Here is a 23,358-nt window from a genome sequence, read left to right as displayed (position 1 = left end):
CAATTTTCCTTTAAGGTTTTATATATTTACTATTTTTAAAATATTTAAATGTAATGATAGCAGCGAAACAATTTTGCATTTTGCTTTTATTACCATTTCAATGGTTGTATCATACTCCATTAAGTGGCTCAGTGATATAAGTTATTTATAATTATCTATAATTTATTGCCTCTCTGTAGGACATTTAGGTTGCTTGTAATTTTTTGATGTTGTAAATAACCCAGGTAACATTTTTATGCCTGTGTTTTTTTCCTTCGAGACTCATCTATGTCAGAGTATGATTCTTCATACAGATTTATATACATTTATTCACTAATACCAGAATGAAGAAATTTGAAGCTTCTTTTTAAAAAAATTAATTTATTATTATTTTTGGGGGTGCATTGGGTCTTCGTTGCTGTGCGCAGGCTTTCTCTAGTTGCAGCAAGCGGTGTGCGGGCTTCTCATTGCAGTGGCTTCTCTTGTTGCGGAGCACGAGCTCTAGGTGCACAGGCTTCAGTAGTTGTGGCATGCAGGCTCAGTAGTTGTGGCGCACGGGCTAAGCTGCTCCGTGGCATGTGGGATCTTTGCTCCGCGGCATGTGGGATCTTCCTGGAAGGGATCGAGTCCGTGTCCCCTGCATTGGCAGACGGATTCTTAACCACCGAGCCACCAGGGAAGTCCCTGAAGCTTCTTTTAAGATGCTGATCTTTTGAGTTTACCAACTGCTTTCATAATTTGCCTCCTGACTCAGATATTGAACTCTTCAAATAGTTTTCTTATAAGGATACCTTATAAACGTGCACAAGCCTAACCATTTGGATTGACCTTTGGAAGGAGAGTCAGGTCCCTAATCAGAAGGATTTTGAGTAGTCGAGTGATATGTTAGTATAATGTAGAGCAGTGGCTAAATTCAGGGTCTTTGGAGAGAATCAGACCTGAGTTTGAATTCAAGTCTACCTCTTTGCTATCTGATCTTTGGACAAATTATTTAATAACATTTTGGATTTCAGTTATCTGCATAAAATACAGATAGTTCCTACTACTTTATGAGGTTTTTTTTCAGGATTATGGGAGAAAATGTATTCAAAGCCTGGTGAATAATAAGTGTCAATAGTAGTGCTTATCGTTATTATTCAGCAACTGTGAATTTGACCTGAAACCAAGGGTAAAAGGCATGATATAATGTATAGGAGAATTTAGTTTCTGTCCAAGGGAAAAAACATCAGATTCCCTGTAGTGGATGTGGCCACCTGGTCTCTGAATCCCTTTCACAGCATTCTCATGCAGTCATTGTCCAGTGTCTGAAACTTTCCTGGAATGAGGCCCTCACTACACCTAAAAGGTGTTAAAGTGCTGACATACTGACATTTGATATACTGACACAAGTTCTGATTCCTCCCTGTTCCTGTCCTTTCTCTGGCCTAGTGTTACCTTTTGAAGCACACAGAGCAACTCCACTCCTTCACTGGATCTTAAAGGAAGGCTCCAGGAAGGCCAGCCACTGCCCATTGCAGGAACCCCTTCCACGTGATCCTCAGCAGATGGTCCTTTGCTGACACTCTCAGGGGCAAAATGGATGTTTGTGAAGTGTGGTCCTTTTCTTAATAGGAAGCACTAATGGTTAGGAATCTCTGCCTTTTATGAAACTTAAGTTTTCCCTCCTGTAACTTCTACCTTTTGGTAGTGCTGTCCTTAAAGCAGAACAGAATTAGTTTACTATGGAGGGAAACAGATTTGCATTTGAATCCTGGCTCCCTTAGTTGTTTACCTTGGGAAAGTGACTTCAGCCCTCTGAGACTGGGAAATAATAGCACCTAATACATAAGGTTGTTGTAGGATTAAATGAAATAAGCATGTCAAGCACTTAACATAGGGCACATATTAGGTGTTCTGAGTATCAGTGGGCATTTGACTAGGTGAAACCATTTTTCTCAGAATACATAGTCTTTACTGTTTTGGATAATAATCAGTGATGTTATGCCTCCGTAAAGGGTTGACAATCTGTTCAGAGCAATACTGATTTTGAGTGGTAACTTTGGAGAATTGGAGAGGAGGAAAAGATATAGCCGTGACTACCACCTAGTGGCCACCTAGAGGTATAACAATTTAATCAGCAATGTCTTTAGGAAAAGTTCAGCTCGCTGACCATCAGTTCTAACTGCGGCGGACCCTCAGCAGACAGAAGTTTGATTTCCAACCCATTTTCCAGATCCAGAGGAGTTGAGTCTGAGTCCTACAGATACTGAGGATGGGAATCACAGATTTTATTTAGAGAGAAGTCAAGTCATTTCTTGGAATTAATAGAGTGGAATGCGGAAATGTGAAATAATAATGCTTTCTTTCTGCTGATTTCCTCCTGGAAATGTATGATGTTGCTTGTGCCTAATCTGGGACCACTCACTGGCCTTTCTTTCCCCCAAGACTGTGGATGAACTTCAGTCCACACCAAAGCATTCCCTTTCCAGAAAGGGAATAAAATATGTTCCAAGATTTGAAAATAAAATTCTTAAAGGGAATTGCTCACAAGAGGCTGACAAATCCTACTTTAAATTTTTTGATTTAATTTTTTGATTTAAAGTTTAATTAGTGAACTGAAAAGTTACAAGAGTAATACAAAGAGTTCTTACATATATTTCACCCAGATCTCCCAAATACGAATATTTTACCATGTTTGCTTTTCCTTTATCATTCTCTCTCTCTGCCCGCCTCTTTCTCTTCACACATACACACACACAACTGCTTGAGGGTAAACTGCAGACATAATGTCCTGTTATTCCTAAATACTTTAATGTGTATTTTGTAAAAACAAGGAAATGATCAAAGTCAGGAAATTATCGATGATCCAGTACTATCATCTAATGAACAGACCTTATTACAGTTTCACCAATTATTCCACTAATAGCCTTTACAGCAAAAGAAAAAAATTATGGTCCAGGATGTAATCCTAACTAGATGCACATATTGCATGTAGTTTTCATGGTTCTTTAGTATTTTAGGACAATTTCTTTGTTTTTCATGACCTGGCTAAAAAACTGAGTAACAATTCAAAATACTGACAAATTATAAAAAGTTTTATAGAATTATAAAAAATTTAAAGAAAAGACAGGAATCCATGAGTTCATACTGATATATATACATGAATAAATTAATGAGGAAGAAGGAAAAGCTCTTCCTGAAGAGAATGCCAACTAATAAATGCAGAAGGAATGATGGAATGAGAAAATCACGGCTTGACAACCTTAATAGTAATAATTAGGCAAAAGTTGTCAAAGGATGCTAAAACTAGTAAGTGAAAGATTGATGAATAGCAGGATATTTGCATAGTTTCCAAGTATTTCCCCACAAAATATGTATTCATTACAAAGAGAAAAATAATAATTGTATATTGAAGAAAGCTGGATGATACCACCTAAACAAGGGATCAAAGTTAATATCACCAGTAGTAATACCGTTACACAATTTATGCCTCCTAATATCATGCACTGAAAAGGACACGGTCTCCTTCTTTGATATTCCTTGCCAAAAATGTATAATCTGAATTTAAACACAAGGAAATATCAAACAAATCTAAATTGAGGGGCAATCTATGAAGTAAATGGCTTATACTCTTCAAATTGTGCCTTTAACCAGAAAACTTATAGCGTCCCTTGACAGCCCTACTTCAGATGTCTGTATTAGGGTGGTCAAGGGAGATCTAGTTCTTCAGGGCAAAGGCCAGGTTTTATTTTGATCTGGGGATGCTCTGAGTCCCTCTCTTAGGAGACAACTGTGCCCATCAGGATGCACCAGGGCCAGAGGTGCCATGCCTACCTCCTACTCCCATGACTGCAGAGTCGCTGACTTCAAGGTCCAGGATACCACATCTCCATTGTACGATATTTGACCAGGGCCTTAGCATACCCTAGAATTTGGAGGCATTTTCCCAAGGGCATTAATAGAGGACAAATAAAAGGAAGCACTACCTGATGCAGAAGGTAGAAATTTCCTGGCTCTGGGGAGTAAGAACTAGGAAGTTAAGCTGGTTCTGGAAGAGAAAAGTGAATATTCAGAATGACGATGTCAAGAGATAATTACTGAGTGGAGTTCAGTCTTTCTGAGGTGAGTTGGGAAGAGAGAAAGAGAGCTTATAACCACAACTCTTCCCTAATGTGTTCCCTGGTTTCCCCAATGCAACCGTCAGCCTCCTTAGCCAACTCTAGGGGATAGGTCCCATCCGGGTGGCATCTTTGGCCTCAGGGCAGAGGCTTTCCTGTCCCCTCTGGATAATGGAGAAGGGAACAGTGTTCAAGACACAGCCTCTTGGGTTGGTTTCTAGTGACCTATGGAATGACAAGCTCCAGCGCCTATTACTACACCAAAGTGAGGTCTGAGCTCTTCTTACATACCCCATCAGACACTGGAGTCTCCTTCCAGGCCATCAGCAGCATGGCAGACTTCTGGGATGTGAGTATGAGATCTCCTCTGTCCCTCCCCTCTTCTTCTCAATGGCCTAAAGCCTGAGGCCACAGGCCAGGGTTCAGGGATGTCAGACAGTGGATAAGGCCATATCCAAAGACCAGGTCATTCCAGAATCAGGCCGAGTCAAAGGATCAGGCATGAATTAAAGCCTCAGACTAGACAGAGTTCAGGTAGTGATAGGTTAGAAATCAGGATGATAATCAGAGATTTAAGTCAGTACTTCAACTAGTATTGAGAATCAGAGGTAAGGCAGAATTTCAAACTGTATTTTAAATAAAGAATAAGGCCACATCAGGCTAAGATCTGGCCAAGGTTCATGACTCAGCTGAAGAGTCCAACAGAAGCATACTGGAGACAAGCTGGAGGGGTCAGGGAGTGTGGGAAAAGGTCATTCTAAGGGTAAGGGTCAGGATGAGGCTGGGTCAGGTTCAACCCAGTTTGTGGTCGAGTTTGCCCAGGGCCCACTACTGGACAGTTTGTATTGGACCAAATGGTACAACAACCAGAGCCTGGGCCGCGGCTCCTACTCCTTCATCTACTATGAGAACCTGCTGCTGGGGGCTCCGAGGCTGTGGCAGCTGAGGGTCCACAATGACTCCTGAGTGGTGCACGAGGACTTCCACGAGGACATTCTGAGCTGCCACGACGTCTACTCCCCAGACAAAGAACAGCTCCCCTTTGGTCTCCTCAATGGCATAGCGTGAGTGAGTCCCCCCACCAGTGTCGCAGGGCTTGCCCCTCTGAGCCTGACACCATCCCAGCTTTGGGAACCACTTCCATTGAGTCTTAAGGAGCCTTGGGGGTACTTGGGGGAGCTGGGAGGCATCTCTCTGAGACCCATCTGTGACTGTTTGGAGACCTTGGTCTGGGGTCACTGAGGAACAGAGAGGGTGTGTTAGCAGATAGAGCCATAGCCTCTGGACTTGTTTCCACACACAGGTCACAGTCACAGTTGCCCTACTCTGGAGGCAGTCCTGCCAGAGGAAGCATCCTTTCTTGCCCAGAATTCCCTCAGGCGTATGGAGAATGGATGAAACATTGATGCTGCCACACAAGTCATGCTTGGTAGAGTCTGACCCTTGGAACTAATAGCGGAAGGCAGAAAGGGGCCACGGATGGATGAGGAATTAGGGAAGAAACGGGAGATGTGTGGATAGGACAGGAAGAAGGGGAAGGAAATAAGGGTCCAGGGAGGAAAGTTTGTGGACAGAACAGAAAATCATAGGGTTAAGTAGACAGGTGCAAAACTACAAGAGCAGAAGGGGTCTTTTCTGGCTTATGTGGGCCGGGTGCTTCCCTTATGGGGACTACTCAGGCTGGAGTCAAAAGTGGGCTTGGGTTTGTCATCCGTAGGCTTGGTGACAACGTGAAGATCAGGAGATTTACATTTGAGTTTCAGTTCTGCCACTAACTAGTTGGATTATCTCAGATATCTGAGTCTTAGTTTCCTCATTTGTAAAATGTAGATAATATTTACCCTCGCCTCCTCAAATAGTTATATTAAACAAGGTAATATATGTGAAATATATTATATATATATATATATGAAACTGTAAAGCCAAGACAATTATAAAGTATTGCCGTTGCGTTGGGAGACCAGCTTCTGGGGCTGGTTCAGACCTCTCTGCTCAGATGGCTTCTTCTGTGACAGATAGACCTACCACTCGCAGGATGAGCTGGGGGGCTCCTCTCACTGGGGCCAGCTCACAAGCTACAGCGGAGGTGGCTACCACCTGGACCTTCCAGGATCTTGACAGGCTAGTGCAGAGGCACTCAGGGACCTTCAGGAGGGCCTGTGGCTGGACAAGGGCAGTCGGGTGGTCTTCATTGACTTCTCAGTCTACAATGCCAACATTAATCTTTTCTGTGTTCTGAGGTGGGTCTCCTTTCCCTGCCTTCCCTCCATCCATGGCTGCTGATTCCCTTCTCCTCTGCTGGAGACCCTTCCCTAAACTTGTACCCTATGGTGGGGGTGGGGAGGGGAGGGGATGGGTAGAACTGTTCCAGCCCAGGCCCTACCAGACATCTCCCCCTCCTCCCACAGACTGGTGGTGGAGTTTCCAGCTACAGGAGGTGCCATCCCATCCTGGCAAATCTGCACAGTTAAGCTGATCCGCTGTGTCAGCAACTGGGACTTCTTTATCATTGGCTGTGAGATCATCTTCTGCATCTTCATCTTCTACTACGTAGTGGAGGAGAGCCTGGAGCTCCACATCTACCGGCTTCGTTACCTCAGCAGCATCTGGAACATTCTGGACCTGGTGGTCATCCTGGTGAGGGACAGATATCTTAGACTTGGGACATATGGGGTGGTGGAAGGGATCTACCCTGATAGGGGCTCCAAGTTCTTCCTTTTGGAGTCTCAAGTCCTCCTTGTGACTTCTGGTCAAATCACTGAGTAACAGCTCCCTAAACCAAAGGCTGATGTTCCCCTGGCTCAGCCCTGGAAAAATCCTGTCTCTATATCCCCTCTCCCTCTGGCTTATGATCCAGGCCCTGCTCTTTTATTTTTGTACTTGATATTAAGTTCCTCTTCTGTCTCTTGCCTTCATGGCCCGTCCCCTTGATTCCCCCCCCCCCCGCCTTTTCTCTTCACTCCTATTAAAATTTTCTGCCTCTTCATCTTCGTCACCTTCCTATTAACAGGACACATTAATTTCTGACCAAGTCTGGGAAGTGGTGGGGGAAATAAAATTGCTTGGCTCCATTTCTCCATGGTCCTTTACAACCTACATATTTACCACTGGCCCTAAAGCCTTCTCTTGGGCTTTAAGACGTTCCCCAATCCTCCTATCCAGTTCCTTTTGAACCTGAGATAGTCAACAACTCAGCAGGGAAGGATGTGGTTTTTCTCCCCACCTGTCTTACACACCGTAGCTCACCCCTGGGACCTCACTGTTGAACTTCCCTTGAGATCCTCTTGACTCTGACACCCCCCGGGTTCTGTTGTAACAGCTCTCCATCGTGGATGTGGGCTTCCACATATTCCGAACCCTCGAGGTGAATTGGCTGATGGGGAAGCTTCTGCAGCAGCCAAACACGTACGGTGACTTTGAGTTCCTCGCCTTCTGGCAGACACAATACAACATGAACGCCGTCAACCTCTTCTTTGCCTGGATCAAGGTACCCTGGGATTCCTCACCCCCAGCAACACCTCAGGGCACGCGTTCTCCCTTCCTCAGGACTTGTCTCATTTTCCTTGTCTGGTGTGGCAACTCCTGTGGCCCCCTTAGGCCCCTGGGATAGACCGTTCCAGGCTTTTCTGTTTTCTTCCCTAATCGCTTGGTTCAACATGGCCCTTCCAGATATTCAAGTACATCAGCTTCAATAAGACCATGACCCAGCTCTCCTCCATGCTGGCCCACTGTGCCAAGGACATCCTGGGCTTCGCCGTCATGTTCTTCATCGTGTTTTTCGCCTATGCCCAGCTGGGCTACCTGCTTTTTGGGACCCAAGTGGAAAGCTTCAACACTTTCATCAAGTGCATGTGTGTGTTCTGCCCCTTCACTCCTCCCTGGCCCCTCAACCTCCAGCTCTGTGGATGTGTGTATCCTTGGGGCAGCTGGGTATGTGGACGTGGGCATGTCTGTGCTTAAGCATCTGTGTGAGTTCCTGGAAGCCCTGGTGTGTGTGCTCAGTGTCTCTGCACCCTGTCTGTCTCCATCAGATTGGGCGGAGGTGCAGGGACGTGTCTGAGTTCACTGAAGAGCAGTAGGGAGAAAATTGGGATGGGGATTTGGGAACCTGAGGGGTGGAGACGTGGATGGCCTGCAGGGTGGGGGTTTGACCCCCCTCCATGTTCTGCACTAATGATTATGATGGGTTTCTCAAATCAAGGGTGGAGAGGTGGGGGAGGGAAGAGCTTTCGGATCTTCTGAGAGCTGGCTAATGTGTGGTCAGCACAGTTAGGCAGTTTGCAGAGTATAAGGAAATCTTCAGGCTCCCTCACTAAAATCAAACCCCTATCCTCCAAGGATGGAAAGAGAAGGAAAAGTGCCTCATGAGGAGACGAGACTGCCCCTAGAAGCTTCTCCGCCTGTTCTCTAAGACTCCCCTTCCTCTGGGGATCTCTGGCTTTTTCTACTACCACTGTTTTGTATTTGCTCTCTCTCCCTGCCAACCATGAAAGATCTGGGTTTGATTTTTATCAGAAAAGCCAGTGTGTTTCTTTATTTGATCAGTGGATGGGGATACAGACATGGATTGGGGATGGATGGTAAAGAGAGCACAATTTTTCTCTCACCGTGGAAAGTTTCTGGCTTCAGTGACTGGTGGACTCTTACACAGAGGGGGTCTGTGGCATATATTGGGGTATCTTTGTGGTCGTTACTGTAGCAGTTGAGTGAGGACATCCGGTTGATGAGGGAGCATGACCCATCTGTAACAGAATTGTGCTGAAAGGCTGGGCTCTGGGTACCCAGAGATGTGGGGATTAGTGGGCTGCAGAGCTGGGGCTGAAAGCACTGGCCCTTTTAGAACATGTGTCTGGGACATTAATAGGGTCAATGGGCTCGATGCTGTTAATGGGTCTGGGAGTGAGGACCCCAGTCCCTGTTTTATCCTCCAGAATATGTTTCTGGCCATCATCAATGACACATACTCAGAGGTCAAAGAGGAGTTGGCTGGACAGAAGGATGAGCTACAGCTTTCGGACCTCCTGAAACAGGTGACTACTTAGTCTCCTTGAGCCACACATGTGCATCAGGGCCCAGGTCCAAGGCTCTGTGTCCTGGTCTGTGCCTGACTGGTTAGGGGCCTGTGCCCATGTGTGCCTTCAGCTTATCCCTGGGATCCTGTCACCCTGTGGGTGGGCGTGGGAGTAAGAGATGAAGAGGAGGCTGTGGGAACTGGTGCCTGTTTCCTTTCCCCTTCCAGGGCTACAACAAGGCCCTCCTGAGGCTGCATCTGAGGAAGGAGCAGGTTTCAGACGTGCAGAAGGTCCTGCAGGGTGGGGAACAGAAGATCCAGTTTGAGGATTTCACCAACACCTTGAAGGAGTGAGCACCCAGAGATCCAACCTTCCCTGACATTGGTCTGTAAGTCCTTGACCCTCAAGCATACATCCTTTGCCTATAAGCCTCTGATCTTGGACAGTGGGCCTTTGACCTTGGTTTACAGGCCTTTGACCTTGGTTTATAGGTCTCTGATCCTGACCTTCAGAACTGTGCCCTTGGTTTAAAGGACTCTGACAATGTTCTATGATATTCTGGACCTTGTTGAACAACTCTTAGGACTAGTGTAATAATGATACCCTAATCATCGTATACGTGCCTCATTCCCAACTAAGATCAGCATAAAACTCTGATCTTACTTCTGTGCTCCCCCACAAACACAGGTCTATTTCCTTAGCCATCCTCTCCCTGCTTCCCAGTTAAACATATTAACAAGCATTGAACAAATATATTGTGAGCACCAGCTGTGAGCCAGGCACACAGTTGAATGAGACAAAGTCTTTGTCCTCCAGGAGTTCATAGAGTCTGTAAGCAAATAAACAGAATCACTGAACAAGTTCCACAATAGAAGTAACTAGAAGAGAGGGAGCATGGGGTAATAAAAGCATATACAAAGGCAAAGAGGTATGAAATTAAGCAACATATACAGGAGTAATAAGTAGCTGAGCATTGCAAGGTATCAGATGAAAGGTCGGGCAGAGCAGATGAGGCCAGAGAAATGGGCTAAGCTCACACTGGGAAAAGCCTTGAACACCACTACTCTATTCAAAGAATAGGGTGCCCAGGAGGGATTTTAAGCAGGGAAAGGGTATATTTAGTCTTGTACTTTAGAAAGGTTAATTACTCTAATTGCATTATGAAGGATGGATTTCAGGGGAAGGGAAGACCATAGGGCAGGGGGGGTGGGGGAGAGGGCAGGTTATCTGGAGGCAAAGAGATTTTGCAGTAATTCCTTTAGGAGATCATGAGGGCCTGAACCTAGTCAGCAGGAGTCAGGGAAGGAAGAAATAGATTCAAGTGATTTCTTGGGGGGTCAAATCGCTACATCTTGGATATCCTGGCTTTCTCGTGTGGCCCCCTTCTTCCCTAGAGAGCAAGGCTCTTGCCAGAGTCTAGCAAAAAAGAGTGGGGAGTCCATAACGGAAAGCTCCCAGCCACGGCAGGTCAGAAGTCATTTCACCACCATGTTCTCCTCAGGCTGGGGCACATAGAGCATGAGATCACTGAGCTCACGGCTGCCTTCACCAGGTTTGACTAAGATGGGAATCACATCCTGGATGAGAAAGAGCAGGAAGAAATGCGGCAGGACCTGAAGGAGGAAAGGGTGAGCCTGGCTGGTGGACAGGCTACAAGGAAACTGCTCACCCTACCCTCCCTGCCAGCACACCTGGAACACAAGCCCAAACTGGAAATCCTCTGACAGATGGGCAGGAAAGAGCTCTCTAGAATAGTGGTTCTCAAACTTTCGCATATTAGAAAGCCCCAGAGAGCTTTAAAAAAATCCTCATGCTCAGGCCACACACCCTAGACCAGAATCTCTGGGGGAGTTGGGAGGCCCAGCCATCAGCCCTTTTTACAACCCCCCAGGTGACTGCAGTGCATAGCCAAGGTTGATCACCATTGCTCTAAAACGTCGTCTTAGGGAGAAAAGGACCAATTGTCTGAGAATCCCTAACAATTCCTTCTCAGCAGCTGCCTCCTCCTTGGGGTTCTCCAACTCTGATCCTTAGCTGCCCCTGCTATGCCTGCTTCATCCCTATCCAGTATAGACCAAAAAGCCAAGGGTAAAAGGAACAGTGCCAGGACACAGTCCCTGCTCTCCCAAACGGAGTTGGCTTCTAGTGAGTGCCTCATTCATCAATGCTTCAAGGAGCTTGTGTTTTGTTTCTTCTGGAGGTGATTCTCTCCCAGAGGTTAGGCCAGCTTTGTGTTCAGCATGACCATTCTGATTCTGTTGTCTCCAGAGTCTGAGAGGGAAGGGGAATAGCAAGCACTGGAGCCCGAAGCCCGGTCCCGCAAGCCCGGTAGAGCAGGTGATGGAGCAGGACTTGATGGCTTCCCAGTCGTCTTCTCTCTGCTCCCTGACCTCCTGATCAGGTGGCCCTGACCGCTGAGACTGAGAACCTGCACCGGTCCACTGTGAGTAGCCCACCAGGTGAGTCGAGTCCAGAGGCTGCCAAAGCAGGTGGCTGGGTTTCAGGAGAAGAATTCTACATGCACGTGCAGCCCGGGGGCACGGGGCTGACTGTGTTTATGTCATCCTACCTTGAGCTTCTTTCCACAACCTTCCAATTCCCTGTACTACCGCAGGGAAAACCCCTCTCCCCCTTTAATTCTCCTGACAAGGCTGGGCCTTGCCTTCCTTGCTCCCATCCAGACACATACTCTTCTGTACCCGCTATCCCTGGAATCACCCAGCCCTCCACACACGTATTTCTGCTCCCTTGGTCTCTCTCAAATCTTGCACAGGCTCACAAGGAGAGTTGTGCAGCTGGAGACTGTCCTGGAAGGAGTCATGACCCAGATTGATGCCATGGGCTCAAAGCTGCCGATGCTGGAGAAGAAAGGGCAGCTGGCTCCCTTTCCAGGCATGGTGAGTGGTCTCTCACCTGGATCCTCTCGGCTCCCACAGTTGAACTCTACCATCTTTTCCACTCAGTGGGTAGAGGCAAAACATTTTTTAAAAAAATACATTTATTTATTTATTTGTTTTTGGCTGCATTGGGTCTTCATTGCTGTGTGCGGGCTTTCTCTAGTTGCGGTGAGCGGGGGCTACTATTTGTTCCGGTGCACGGGTTTCTCATTGCAGTGGCTTCTCTTGTTGCGGAGCACGGGCTCTAGGCGCACAGGCTTCAGTAGTTGTGACACGTGGGCTCAGTAGTTGTGGCTCGCAGGCTCTAGAGCACAGGCTCAGTAGTTGTGGTGCACGGGCTTAGTTGCTTCAAGGCATGTGAGATCTTCCCGGACCAGGGCTCGAACCTGTGTCCCCTGCATTGGCAGGCAGATTCTTAACCACTGTGCCACCAGGGAAGCCCGAGGCAAAACATTTTTGAAAGACCAATGTTTCAGGCTCCTGGGGCAACATGTTCCCAGTAGTCAGTAAATCGTGGAGGTGGGGGTTGGAGGGAAGACCTGAAGTTGGTTGCTCTGGCCTTGAGGGCAGCCTTAGCCTCTAGGAGAGGGTCTGGGGTTGGAGAAACAGATCCAGGTAAAAGGAAAAGTGGGACACAAACTCCTCCTCCAAATGACCTGTCACTTTTTCTTCCAACAGCGGGAACAAGGCATTTGGGAGCACCTGCAGGCAGCCCCAGCTGTGACTCCAGCCTCCTGGGGACTCCAGGGAAGGCAGGAGAGTGGTGGGGGAGGGGTCCTAAAGCATCAGACAGCAGGCTCCTCTGTCACCACCTCCCCAGAAGCCCCCTCAGCACACGCCCTCCACTTCTAGGGCAGCGGGTCCCACCACTGCTGCTGAGTCCCGCCCTGTGCCTGGCCTTCTGAGCCAACGTTTCTGTGTATAACTCTGTGAAATACCTCCCGCTGGGCCTCTCACTCCCTGTGCTCTGAACTCTGCTGTGATGATTTTTTTTAAAGTCAATAAAAAATAATAAAGGAAAGGAGGGTAATAACTTTCCTAAGCATCTGGATAGCCATGATTTGTGAAAAAAGTAGAAGCTGAGAGAACAGCAATATCTAGATGTCTTCCTACTTGCCAGTGAACCTTTTCCTCTGTGCATCTAGAGGTCTACTGCCAGTACCCATGGGGTTCATGTCTTCCCTATAGGGTTTCCCCGTGAAAGAGAAGGGGAAGCCAGAGAGGACACTTTCTCTCGTGGGGAGAGTACAATGTTGCAGAGGCGTTGGAGTGGTGACCTCCCGCATCCTTCCCCAGCAAAGTCCAGGAAGATGGGCTTCCCTGGTGGCGCAGTGGTTGAGAGTCCGCCTGCTGATGCAGGGGACACGGGTTCGTGCCCCGGTCTGGGAAGATCCCACATGACGCGGAGCGGCTAGGCCCGTGAGCCATGGCTGCTGAGCCTGCGCATCCGGAGCCTGTGCTCCGCAACAGGAGAGGCCACAGCAGTGAGAGGCCCGCGTACCGCAAAAAAAAAAAAAAGAAATCCAGGAAGACTCAGTGGAAGAGCCTACCTCCAGACATGTCACTGAACAGTGAGGGGGCTGTAAACCAGGACAGAGATGGAGCCTGAGGAGAAGCTGGCAAAGAAGTGACCTCAGGATTCCAAGATATTTGGATATAATGTGGGGGACTCTGACTCTCTTCCATAGGACAATGTGGGTTTGCCTGGTGATTATCAATAAAAACCCTTAGGAAAACCAGGACTTTGCACTTGCTTCGGGGACTGCAGGGGAAAGAAGAGAGTCCAGAACTGTGAACCATCCTTGTACCTGGGCTGGAGAAAGCTCATCCCTGCTGGGAGGTGTAGAGTTGAGGCAGTGACAATGTGAAGAAGCTGGCTGCCCCAGGAGTTCTGAAAGAAAAATTTCTAACTCATAGGAATAGTTTGAAATAGTGGACACTACCATTGGAGGGAGTGGAGACAGTGACCTAGGGAGGCCTGGTCCTTAGAGTGAAGAGATTATGGTGTGTGTGTTTGTGTGTGCATGTGTGCGCTGTTGGGTGTGAGCAGTGAGAGTGCAGATGGAGGATAAGTAGGAATAAGACAAAAAACTCCTACACCAAGATTCTGGATGTATAGGCCTGCATCCTGAGACCTGATATCTATCCCCTCTCTCTGCCCCTGTGACCTTTATCCCTCCCTTATTCTGCACCTTCCATTGCTCTCCAGTTTCTTTTTTCGTCCATTCCCTTCACCCACCTGCATTCTCCCATCCCATCAAATACAATCTATACACCCAGAAGTCTTGTGAAACAGCTGAATGCAATTAAGATAACCAGAGCGTATCCTCAGTCCTAAAAAATTATGGTCTAAGCTTTCTTCAAGAAAGGCTGTTTCGGGACTTCCCTGGTGGTGCAGTGGTTAAGAATCCGCCTGCCAGTGCAGGGGACACGGGTTGGAGCCCTGGTCTGGAAGATCCCACATGCTACGGAGTAACTAAGCCCGTGCGCCACAACTACCGAGCCTGTGCTCTAGAGCCTGCGAGCCACAGCTACTGCAGCCCACAAGCCTAGAGCTCATGCTCCGCCAGAAGAGAAGCCACAGCAATGAGAAGCCCATGCACCATAATGATGAGTAGCCCCCGCTCGCTGCAACTAGAAAAGGCCCATGCACAGCAACAAGGACCCAACACAGCCAAAAATAAATAAACAAAGAAACGCTGTATCAACCCAAGAGATGTAGGTGCCAGACTGAAGTTTGGGAAAAAAGGTCCAATGAGCCGATATTAACCTAGGACATAGGAAGGGAGATATTTTGGCTCAGGGATAATGCCCGAAGGTTTCCCAGAGCCTAGATGAGACTATCTTCAAAAGCAAGGATTCCTTGAGCAGTCTTTCAGTGACTAATAGCAGCCGGGGTGAGGATTCTCTGGGGAGGGGCTAACTTGTCTCCGGTCATTTTAGTCAGCAGGCCGCACTGGGCTCGACCCATCCCAGAGAGGTCTTACTAGGCTAGTGATTCCGCCAGGGAGTGGCCGCAGAATTGAGCGCATCCTTTGTTCCAGACATCAGACCTCTTGGCATCTGATCGACTCACGAAGCTTATTTTAGCTTCAAATTCGGCTTGGTGCCTACGCTTGGCTATCACTCATTCCTTGCGGTATGGCTTAGCCCAGAAGCGCAGAATCACAGGGCAATGAACTCCGGGCGGGGAGGGCGGGGCACGCCCGGCGCGCATGCGCAGACATCCCAGAACCAGAAGCAGCGTGGGGCCGGGCATGGCGGCGGCGGCCGAGGGTGTCCCAGAGACCCACCGCGAGGAGCCCGTTCGGGGTATGCGGAGTGGATGGGGACGAAGTGTCCAGTGGGAGGCCTGGGGCTCTGGGTTACGGGTCCGAGGTGCCAGGGCTCACCTGGCGGGAGCGGGCAGCTCGGAGGGGCGCGCCTGTGTGTACGCGTGTTTGTCCTGTCCGGGCGACTGAGAAGGTTTGGCCGCGGGGTAGAGTGTGAGCTGAGGCCGGTGCAAGGGAGCAGAGTTGGTGTGTCGGGTGGGGCAGGGACGAAGTGAGGGACCCGAAATTACGGCACATGGAGAATGGAGCCGATTTGATGCAATGAGGACAGGTGGAGGGATGTAGGGAGAGGCGTCTGTGGCTGGATTAGGACCAGGGCAGGGCGGGACACTTACTCATTCTCTTTTGATCCAGATGATGCCGCCGTGGAGACCGCTGAGGAAGCAAAGGAGCCCGCTGAGGCTGACATCACTGAACTCTGCCGAGACATGTTCTCCAAGATGGCAACTTACCTGACTGGGGAACTGACGGGTGAGGCGGGGTCCGGGCTGATTCCGCTAGTTCCAGGCACCACTCGCTGGAGCTGGGGTTTGGCCCTGGTAGGCCTGTGAGGTGCTTTAGCAGCGTCAGTCTGCGGCTCCCTCCCTAACCCCACACACCTCGAAACATGCCTGGTGGAAGTTTGGGGAGGTCAGGAATGAGTAGGAAAGAAGTCCATCCGTTCCCTGGAGAAATTCACGAATTACTTTCAGCAACACAGGATAAACAACGAGGTCCTACTGCATAGCACAGAGAACTATATTCAATAGCCTATGATAAACCATAATGGAAAAGAATGTAAAGAAAAAAGAATGTATATATACGTATAGCTGAATCACTTTGCTGTACAGCAGTAATTAACACAACATTGTAAATCAACTGTACTTGAATAAAAAAAAATTCGGTACAGAAACACATAAGAATACTTAATACAGCCCTGCAGGCCTCCGTAGTGTAGACTGAGGCTGAGAAAACAAAAAAGAATTCATCAAGAAGTGCTTCTTTGGGGGAGGTGCATTTTGAACAGGGCTGTAAAGTGATTGATTGGCCAAAAAGTGGGAAATGACTGGTGAGTGAGGTGGTATAAGCAAGCAGTTTGTTGGCTAAGCAGGTGTATTTACGAGGTTAAAGGGAAATGGGGAGTGACCTGCAGATTTAAGGATCTATTAGGTTCGTCTCTCCCACCCTTTGGGACATGATTAATTTTTTGATCCAGTGTGTATTTCCAGGTGAACACATGACCCATGTGTGGAGGAGGATCTAAAAAATGAAGTCTGGTCCAGTGTGGCTTTCCATAAAGGCTGTTATGTTGTTTCACTTCCCCAGGAAGTTGCTGTGAGCTAAATTTATGAACCAGAATGTATGGGAAAATGCTTGGTGCAGAATAGGAGGGGTTGTGTCTCCAACAGCCTATTTATTTATTTGTTTGTTTATTTCTGAGCAAAAGAAACCAAGCAACAAAATCTAGATTTTTTTTTTTTTTGGCTTTTCTTTAAAAATTTCAAAGATTTGGCAGTAGTAATCCCCCATTCTTGCAAGGCTCTAATTGGCTAGAGTTGGGCATTGTCTCCTTTAAATGGACCAGCACTGTGCAGTTTGTCCCCAACTACTCCCTGTTTTCTCCCTTTTACTGAGACCTGGTGTCGGTTGCCATTTATTACTGTTCTTATTGTTGTTTTTTTAGTAGTGGTACAGAAATGGTTTTCTGTACCAATGTCTATCAAAATTGGTAAAGTAAATGATAGACTAAGACTAAGAGAATCATAGGTTCCAAGAAGTGGGAGAGTGTATTTCTTTGTAGAAGTGAGTAATCTTGCATTTAAAATGCAAACACCTGGCTTGCTTCACTCATTTACATAATATTGTTGGCTCCTGGGTATTTGAGTGTGTGACTCTTGTTTGAGAGAGACTCATTTGATAGCAGTGAGAGTATGGATATGGAGGAGACACAGAAGAGCAATATTTCAGATGAAAAGTAACCGTCTGTGACAGAGTGATGGTAAAAGGAATGGGGAGGGAAGCATGGATGCAAGAACATTATAGAAGTGGAATTTATAGGACTTGTTGAAGTGGGTGTTAAGGGATGGGAGCAGCTTAAGATGTGTCTGCAGTTTTAAGCCTGGGTGGTGTCATCTGCCAAAATAGGCAGGTTGGAAAGAGGAAGCATGTTTAGTGTGAAAATAATATTTTCAGTTTTGACTTGGCTGATTTTAGTTATTACTGGGACACTCAGGTGACTGTTATCAAGACATCCAGGTGACTTCAACATGTGAATCCAGAGCTCAGAGAGTGATCAGAGCAGGAGAAACAGATTTGGAAGTTACCTGCATAGCAGAGTGAGTTGAGGCTGTGCAGGATGAGACTGCCAGGGAAGAGCATAGAGGTAGGTAAGAGGACCTGGACTAAAATCTCAGGGAATGCCTGTACTGGGCAATTAATTTGTTTTTATTAACAGTACTTAAAGTCCCTAGGTTTCCAAATGATTTATTACAAAATGAATTTTAAGTGGATTGTAATTTCCCTATGATTGTCCTTCTTACCTATACAGATACTTTTTTGAGTTTGAAAGGAAGCTAGCACAACCCTGGGAATGCCCATGGAAATGTGCCACCCATGTAAACATCAGCCATGTGTCACAGCTGAGGGAAAGTTGAGAACTGATAGTTAAGGGGGTTAGATGAGAAGAGATCTGGTATAGAAGCTCAAAAAGAGCAGTTAGAAAATGCTATAGCAGCCGAGGGAAATGGGTGTTTCATGAAGAGAGAGAGATGAGTAGTGTCAGATGTTATGGAGAGGCCCAGGAGTATAATAACTGAGAAAAGGCCATGGATTTGGTGGTTCGGAGAGCACTGATGACCTTGGAGCTTGTGATTTTTCTGGGTGGTGGGGACGGAGACCAGACTGGAAGGGTTTACATGAGTGAATGGTGAGGAGTAGGAAGCAGTGAGTGTAAGCTACTCTTTCAGAAGGGTTAGCAGTGAAGCTCCTTTGCTTTACTGAGCAAATGATGTAGGTGTACAATAGAGGGAGTGCTTTGGGGCTGGAGGAAACCGGAATATATTTCTAGATAGAGAGGAAGGTGCCAGGATGGAGAGAGAGTTTGGAAGGGCAAGGGAAAGGAGATACTGAAGAGAGGCCCTGAAGAGGTAGAAGGGCTGGGATCGGCGCACGGGAGGAGGAGCTGTCGTGGCGAGAAAAGGAACGCTTCTGCCTCTTGAGAAGACACTGGGGTACAGAGAAGTTTGGAAGTGAGGCAGAAAGATTGAGGCAGTTTATGTAAGTGGGCTTGGCTTTGGGGAAAGTTGGAGTAAAGGCCATTTGCTCTGAGTAGGGATGGGGAAGGGAATTGAGGATGTGAGAAGCAGGCAAATGGTTTGGAAGCCAGTGTATAAAATGGAGTACAGAATCACAAGTAATAAATGAGTTACTAAGAAGTGTTGAGGTCCTAGTTGACTTTATATATATTTTGATATATATATGTATTTATGCTGCAGTCTGCCAAATTATAGTTTTCATGTTGTAGAAGTACCAAGACTGTTTCACCTCCCTTTTCTTGGTACATGAGTTTATCATTTTCCTTTCTAACTAAGATCCTGAAGCTTCTGGATTTTATTTGGTTTAAATAGTTTGCTGATTGTTGCCTGAATTTCTACTTAGACATTTAGAGTACATAGGCTGAGTATAAATGTCATAGATCAAAAGTGGCCTGCTTCTTTGACAATCCCTAGGTCCTGCCTTGAGCTACCATTTGGTAGTTAATTCCGCATTCTAGTTATCTAAACAGATCTTAAAGGCATCACATCTTCTGTTGTTTTTTTTTTTTTTCTTCTGTTTGTTTTAAAGCCACCAGTGAAGACTATAAGCTTCTGGAAAATATGAATAAACTAACCAGCCTGAAGTATCTTGAAATGAAAGATATTGCTATAAACATTAGTAGAAACTTAAAGGACTTAAACCAGAAGTGTAAGTAATAATTTTTTACAATTAAACGTGTTTGTATTTAATGTTCTTTTGTGCTTGGGGCAGTGGAGAAGGGAAGGGAACATGGCCCCTGTCCTCAGGGAGCTCATTTTCTAAAAGTGAATTAGAAAATTAAGGTGAATTTCTTCCATTGTGAGGATTAGCATGCTTTGGTGGTATGGTTATTTCTGCTTCTGAATTTTGATTTGATCCGTTTATTCCTGGAAAAACAGTGAATTAATTTAACAGTGAAACCTATAAAGGACTGCTTTATAAACAGAAAACCAGAACATCTATAATTGGAAAATGCTACTTTAGACTGGTAGAATATATTTTCCCATTGACTTATACTTGTGTTCCCTGTCTTTAGGGCTCTCCTTCTTGGTCTGGAAGTACCCAAGAAACCGAATCAGTAACGGAAAGATTGCTTGAGGAGCAAGGAATTTAAGAGAGGAAAACCAGTAGATGAGAGAGACTTAACTTTGTTTAGGTCACCGTCATACCTGATCAGCTAGCTACTGTCTTCTAAGGCGTCTGCCTGCTAGTGATCAGAGTCATGTCACTCCACGCACTCTGTCTTAGGCAGAGCTGGAGAGACACTAGCATGCTTACTTCCACTTTTTTCTGCACTCCTTGTTGATGTTGTATAAACCTGTGGTCTGTCTTTGTTTTTAAAGATGCTGGACTACAGCCTTATCTGGATCAGATCAATGTAATTGAGGAGCAGGTAGCAGCTCTTGAGCAGGCAGCCTACAAGTTGGATGCGTATTCAAAAAAACTGGGTAACCATTTTTATTTCTGTTTTGATTTGATGAGTACCCTCCTGCCAGTATGACCTTATATAATAAGATGCTTAACATTTATGATGTGCCTACAGTGATCTATTTTAATCTTCACAAAACCTCTTGAAAGTAACTTTTTATTAGTGACAATAATAAAATAACATTTCCTGAGTACTTAATGATATATCAGGCACTGTTCTTAATATTTTGCGTCTATTATGTTTTTTATCCTTCAGTCTCTGAGGTAAGTACATGATTTTTATCCCCATTCTATTGAAGAGGAAACTGTGGTTGAAGGGGTTATAACTTAAGGACACAAAGCTAGTATATAGAAGAGCTGTATTTCAAACCACGTCTGATTGATTACAAAGCTCAAGCTCTTTATTGTGGTTCAGCAGGCTGAAGCATCTTTAATAACGTAGATACATGTCTTAAGAAACAGAGTAGGGGCTTCCCTGGTGGCGTAGTGGCTGGGAGTCTGCCTGCCGATGCGGAGGACGTGGGTTTGTGCCCCGGTCTGGGGGGGATCCCACGTGCCGCGGAGCGGCTGGGCCCGCGACCCATGGCCGCTGAGCCTGCGCGTCTGGAGCCTGTGCTCCGCAGCGGGAGAGGCCACGGCAGTGAGAGGCCCGCGTACCCGGTGGGGGGGAAGACAGCAAAGGAGCCCATTCTGAGAACTGAGACTAGAAATAAAGTATTGTATACAAAACAAACAAATAAATTTGTACAACAAAAAAAAAAAAAAAAAAAAAAAAAAAAGAAACAGAGTAGTCAATCAAGGCTTTCTTGAAGGGTTACTTTTCCTTTAAGAAGGAAACTGGTACTAGTACTGATGCCTTGCTAATTGACTCTGGCTCTTATATCCATGATTAAAAATAATGCAGTTGTTTTTAGCCTAGATATAATTTACAGATTATTTTATTTTTGTCATTGACAGTAGTTGACTACTTCAAAAGATTGGTTTGTAGCAGACTGAGACATGTGTGGTAGTTAGCAGTTTCATTGTCCACAATTAAATTTACTAAATGGTGACTGTGAACTTTAGAAGGCCTTGTGCCAGATGCTTTCAAGGTTTTAAAGAAAAAGGGAATCCATAACATTGAGGTTTATTTGATGGTCTTTTAAATTTCTGTATCTTTCAAAATTGTTTTCCTAGAGTGAGGGGTAGGGATAAGAAAATAAAAGGTGAAACATACTTCTTGAAAGTCCCAGTCTGGCTCTCAGAGGGTGCCTGGGACAGAGCCTGGAGAGGCAATTTCCTGTGCTTTGTAGGGCCACCAGTAGGTCTGCTTAACCCTGGTGGAGCATCTGATCAGGTACTGTTGATAGGGTTAGAACTTAGGAAACTCATGTTACGTGCTCAGTTCTGTGTGTGTATATTTGACTCCGTAAGTTGTGCACATTGATTATATTTGGACAGATATCCAAATATCTGTCCTTAGCTAATATGATAGTTGCCATATAGGTATGCCTATAATTTGGCTACAGTTTGGACAGCTAAGAGGACTGAAGTTAATAGATATTTTTTAATGTGATAGACGTTTTTGAATTTACCTAGAAATGCTAACTGAAAAGTATCTTTGTAAGAGCCAATTTAAAAAGGTATAACTTCTTCTCCCTCTCCCCCCTACAGAAGCCAAATACAAGAAGCTGGAGAAGCGATGAAAAACTTATTCCTGTGGGACAAAGTCTTTTTTAATGTGGGAAGAATGTTTTGTAAGACCTGAATCTTGAGGCTGATGAATTGTCAAAACTCCTCAAAAGGCAACTATGCTGGTTGTCCCAGAAACTTCACAACATTGGAGTAAACTGAAGGACTGTGGCTACTCCTGGAAGAACTTCTGAGTCAGAATCCCTCAAAAACTCACGCTTATAACTCCTTACCTTTTACTTGAATGCTTCATCATCCATTCAGGACAGAGACACTCAAATTTGCATAAACCTGGACTTGCCAGTAGAATCAAATGAGCGGGCCTGTTTTCCCTGGTAGCAGTTGATTACTACATTATTTTCTTAAATGGTTGGTTTTTGAGTTACTGTGTAAATGGTTGTTTTTTTCTATTAAGGATGTAATGTATTGCTAACAAGATTCTAAATTAAAAAAGGAAAACAAAATAGTCTTGTTCTTGACAGTTTGTCACCTTGTGAATGTCAGTAATTTACATTTCCATAACATTGCAAATAACAGAAAATCTTAAAACAATTTCAGGCCAAGTCTTCCAGACTGAAGAGAAACAGTGAAAGGAGTGTTGTTGCGATAGTTTGGTGTATGTGATGGGCCCCTCCTGTCTGTTCTCTGTATGAGTCAGATGGCTGGGGATGGATATCATCTTGGCATGTGCTCCCTTTTGGAAATATAAGGACAGGATGTGTACGTGTGTGTACGTGTTAGGTGGGGAGGTAGGGCTGCCACTCGGGCTGCTACTCATTAAATAAAGCATTTTTATAAAATATCTTCCTACTTGTGTCTGCAGGGTCAGCGGGGGCTCGCAGGGACCTGTTTTCCTTTCAGACTAAAGACATCAGTGGATGGAGGATACTGACTGACCAGTCTAGTCTGGAAGACAGTCAACCATATCCAGAGTTGGGTGTTAGTGGTTAGGAAGGTGCCTGAGGTCCCCAATTCCATCTCCAAAAGAGTTCTTAATTCTGTTTTTGTCATTTCCCACCATTTAAGTTCTAGTCCACCATCATGTATCCCCTTCTTCTCTGGACTATTGCTGTGGTCTTACCTTACATATCCCTCCAACCTGCAGTCCAGGCTGCTGGCAGACCAATCTTTCTAAAATGTAAACTGGCCACATTTCTCCTGCTTAGATTTCTTTCATGACTTCTCCTGGCCTCTTTGAAAAAGCCAGACTTTTTAAACTTAGAAACCAAACTTTAAATAAATATTTCGTATTAGTTTTGTGTTTCTGAGGGTGAACTAGTCTAATGTAATTCTCTTTGGCTCTTTATTAAACTTTCTATAACTTTTTCATACAAGATTTGACGTATTTAGCCGGATACACATCCTGACACAAACTAGCATTTTGAAATTGATATGCATAAAGTGGACAACATCCCCAATTATATTTATGATATAGGGTTCTCCCAAGATAGAGCTGAAATTACCACAGTTTTAATCTTTCATTCTATTAATGTAGTATATTACATTTATTGATTTGTGTGTTGAATCATCTTTGCATCCCAGGGATAAATCCCAATTGATCATGGCATGTAAGTCTTTTAATGTGCTGTTGAATTTGGTTTGCTAGTATCTTGTTGAGAATTTTTACATCTATATTCATCAGGGATATTGGCCTGTAGTTTTCTTTTCA

At 45.6% G+C, this 23,358-nt stretch overlaps 2 protein-coding genes across 2 annotated transcripts in view; both read left to right on the top strand.

Annotated features, from left to right (window-relative positions):
* The window catches only part of PKD2L1 (polycystin 2 like 1, transient receptor potential cation channel), a 34,226-nt gene extending 21,389 nt beyond the window's left edge, over window positions 1-12,837 (top strand). The window contains 12 exon segments of the mRNA XM_024734828.1: window positions 4,298-4,425; window positions 4,890-5,140; window positions 6,092-6,316; window positions 6,485-6,713; window positions 7,396-7,563; window positions 7,746-7,927; window positions 8,902-9,106; window positions 9,316-9,437; window positions 10,590-10,716; window positions 11,490-11,608; window positions 11,862-11,985; window positions 12,664-12,837. Coding sequence (XP_024590596.1) covers window positions 4,298-4,425; window positions 4,890-5,140; window positions 6,092-6,316; window positions 6,485-6,713; window positions 7,396-7,563; window positions 7,746-7,927; window positions 8,902-9,106; window positions 9,316-9,437; window positions 10,590-10,716; window positions 11,490-11,608; window positions 11,862-11,985; window positions 12,664-12,837 — 2,054 coding nt within the window.
* Window positions 12,838-15,200: 2,363 nt separating this feature from the next.
* Window positions 15,201-22,155, top strand: BLOC1S2 (biogenesis of lysosomal organelles complex 1 subunit 2). Its single transcript, XM_024735111.1, has 5 exons — window positions 15,201-15,297; window positions 15,672-15,788; window positions 19,140-19,259; window positions 19,934-20,038; window positions 21,672-22,155. Exons 1-5 carry the CDS (start codon window positions 15,201-15,203, stop codon window positions 21,701-21,703), a joined length of 471 nt encoding a protein of 156 aa, XP_024590879.1. The 3' UTR covers window positions 21,704-22,155.
* Window positions 22,156-23,358: the final 1,203 nt, after the last annotated feature.

The sequence above is a fragment of the Neophocaena asiaeorientalis genome, unplaced genomic scaffold, assembly GCF_003031525.2.
Source record: "Neophocaena asiaeorientalis asiaeorientalis breed wild unplaced genomic scaffold, Neophocaena_asiaeorientalis_V1.1 scaffold240, whole genome shotgun sequence".
Lineage (NCBI taxonomy): Eukaryota > Metazoa > Chordata > Mammalia > Artiodactyla > Phocoenidae > Neophocaena > Neophocaena asiaeorientalis.
The sequence above is the reverse complement of the archived record's forward strand: the minus strand, read 5'-3'. Positions and strand labels throughout refer to the sequence as shown.

Bases quoted from the DNA above. Each gene is read 5' to 3' on its own strand.
- BLOC1S2 (XM_024735111.1), top strand. From the start codon at position 15,201: ATGCGCAGACATCCCAGAACCAGAAGCAGCGTGGGGCCGGGCATGGCG. The intron at 15,789-19,139 runs GTGAGGCGGGGT...TTTGTTTTAAAG, and splicing joins CCTGACTGGGGAACTGACGG to CCACCAGTGAAGACTATAAG. The intron at 19,260-19,933 runs GTAAGTAATAAT...TTGTTTTTAAAG, and splicing joins AAAGGACTTAAACCAGAAGT to ATGCTGGACTACAGCCTTAT.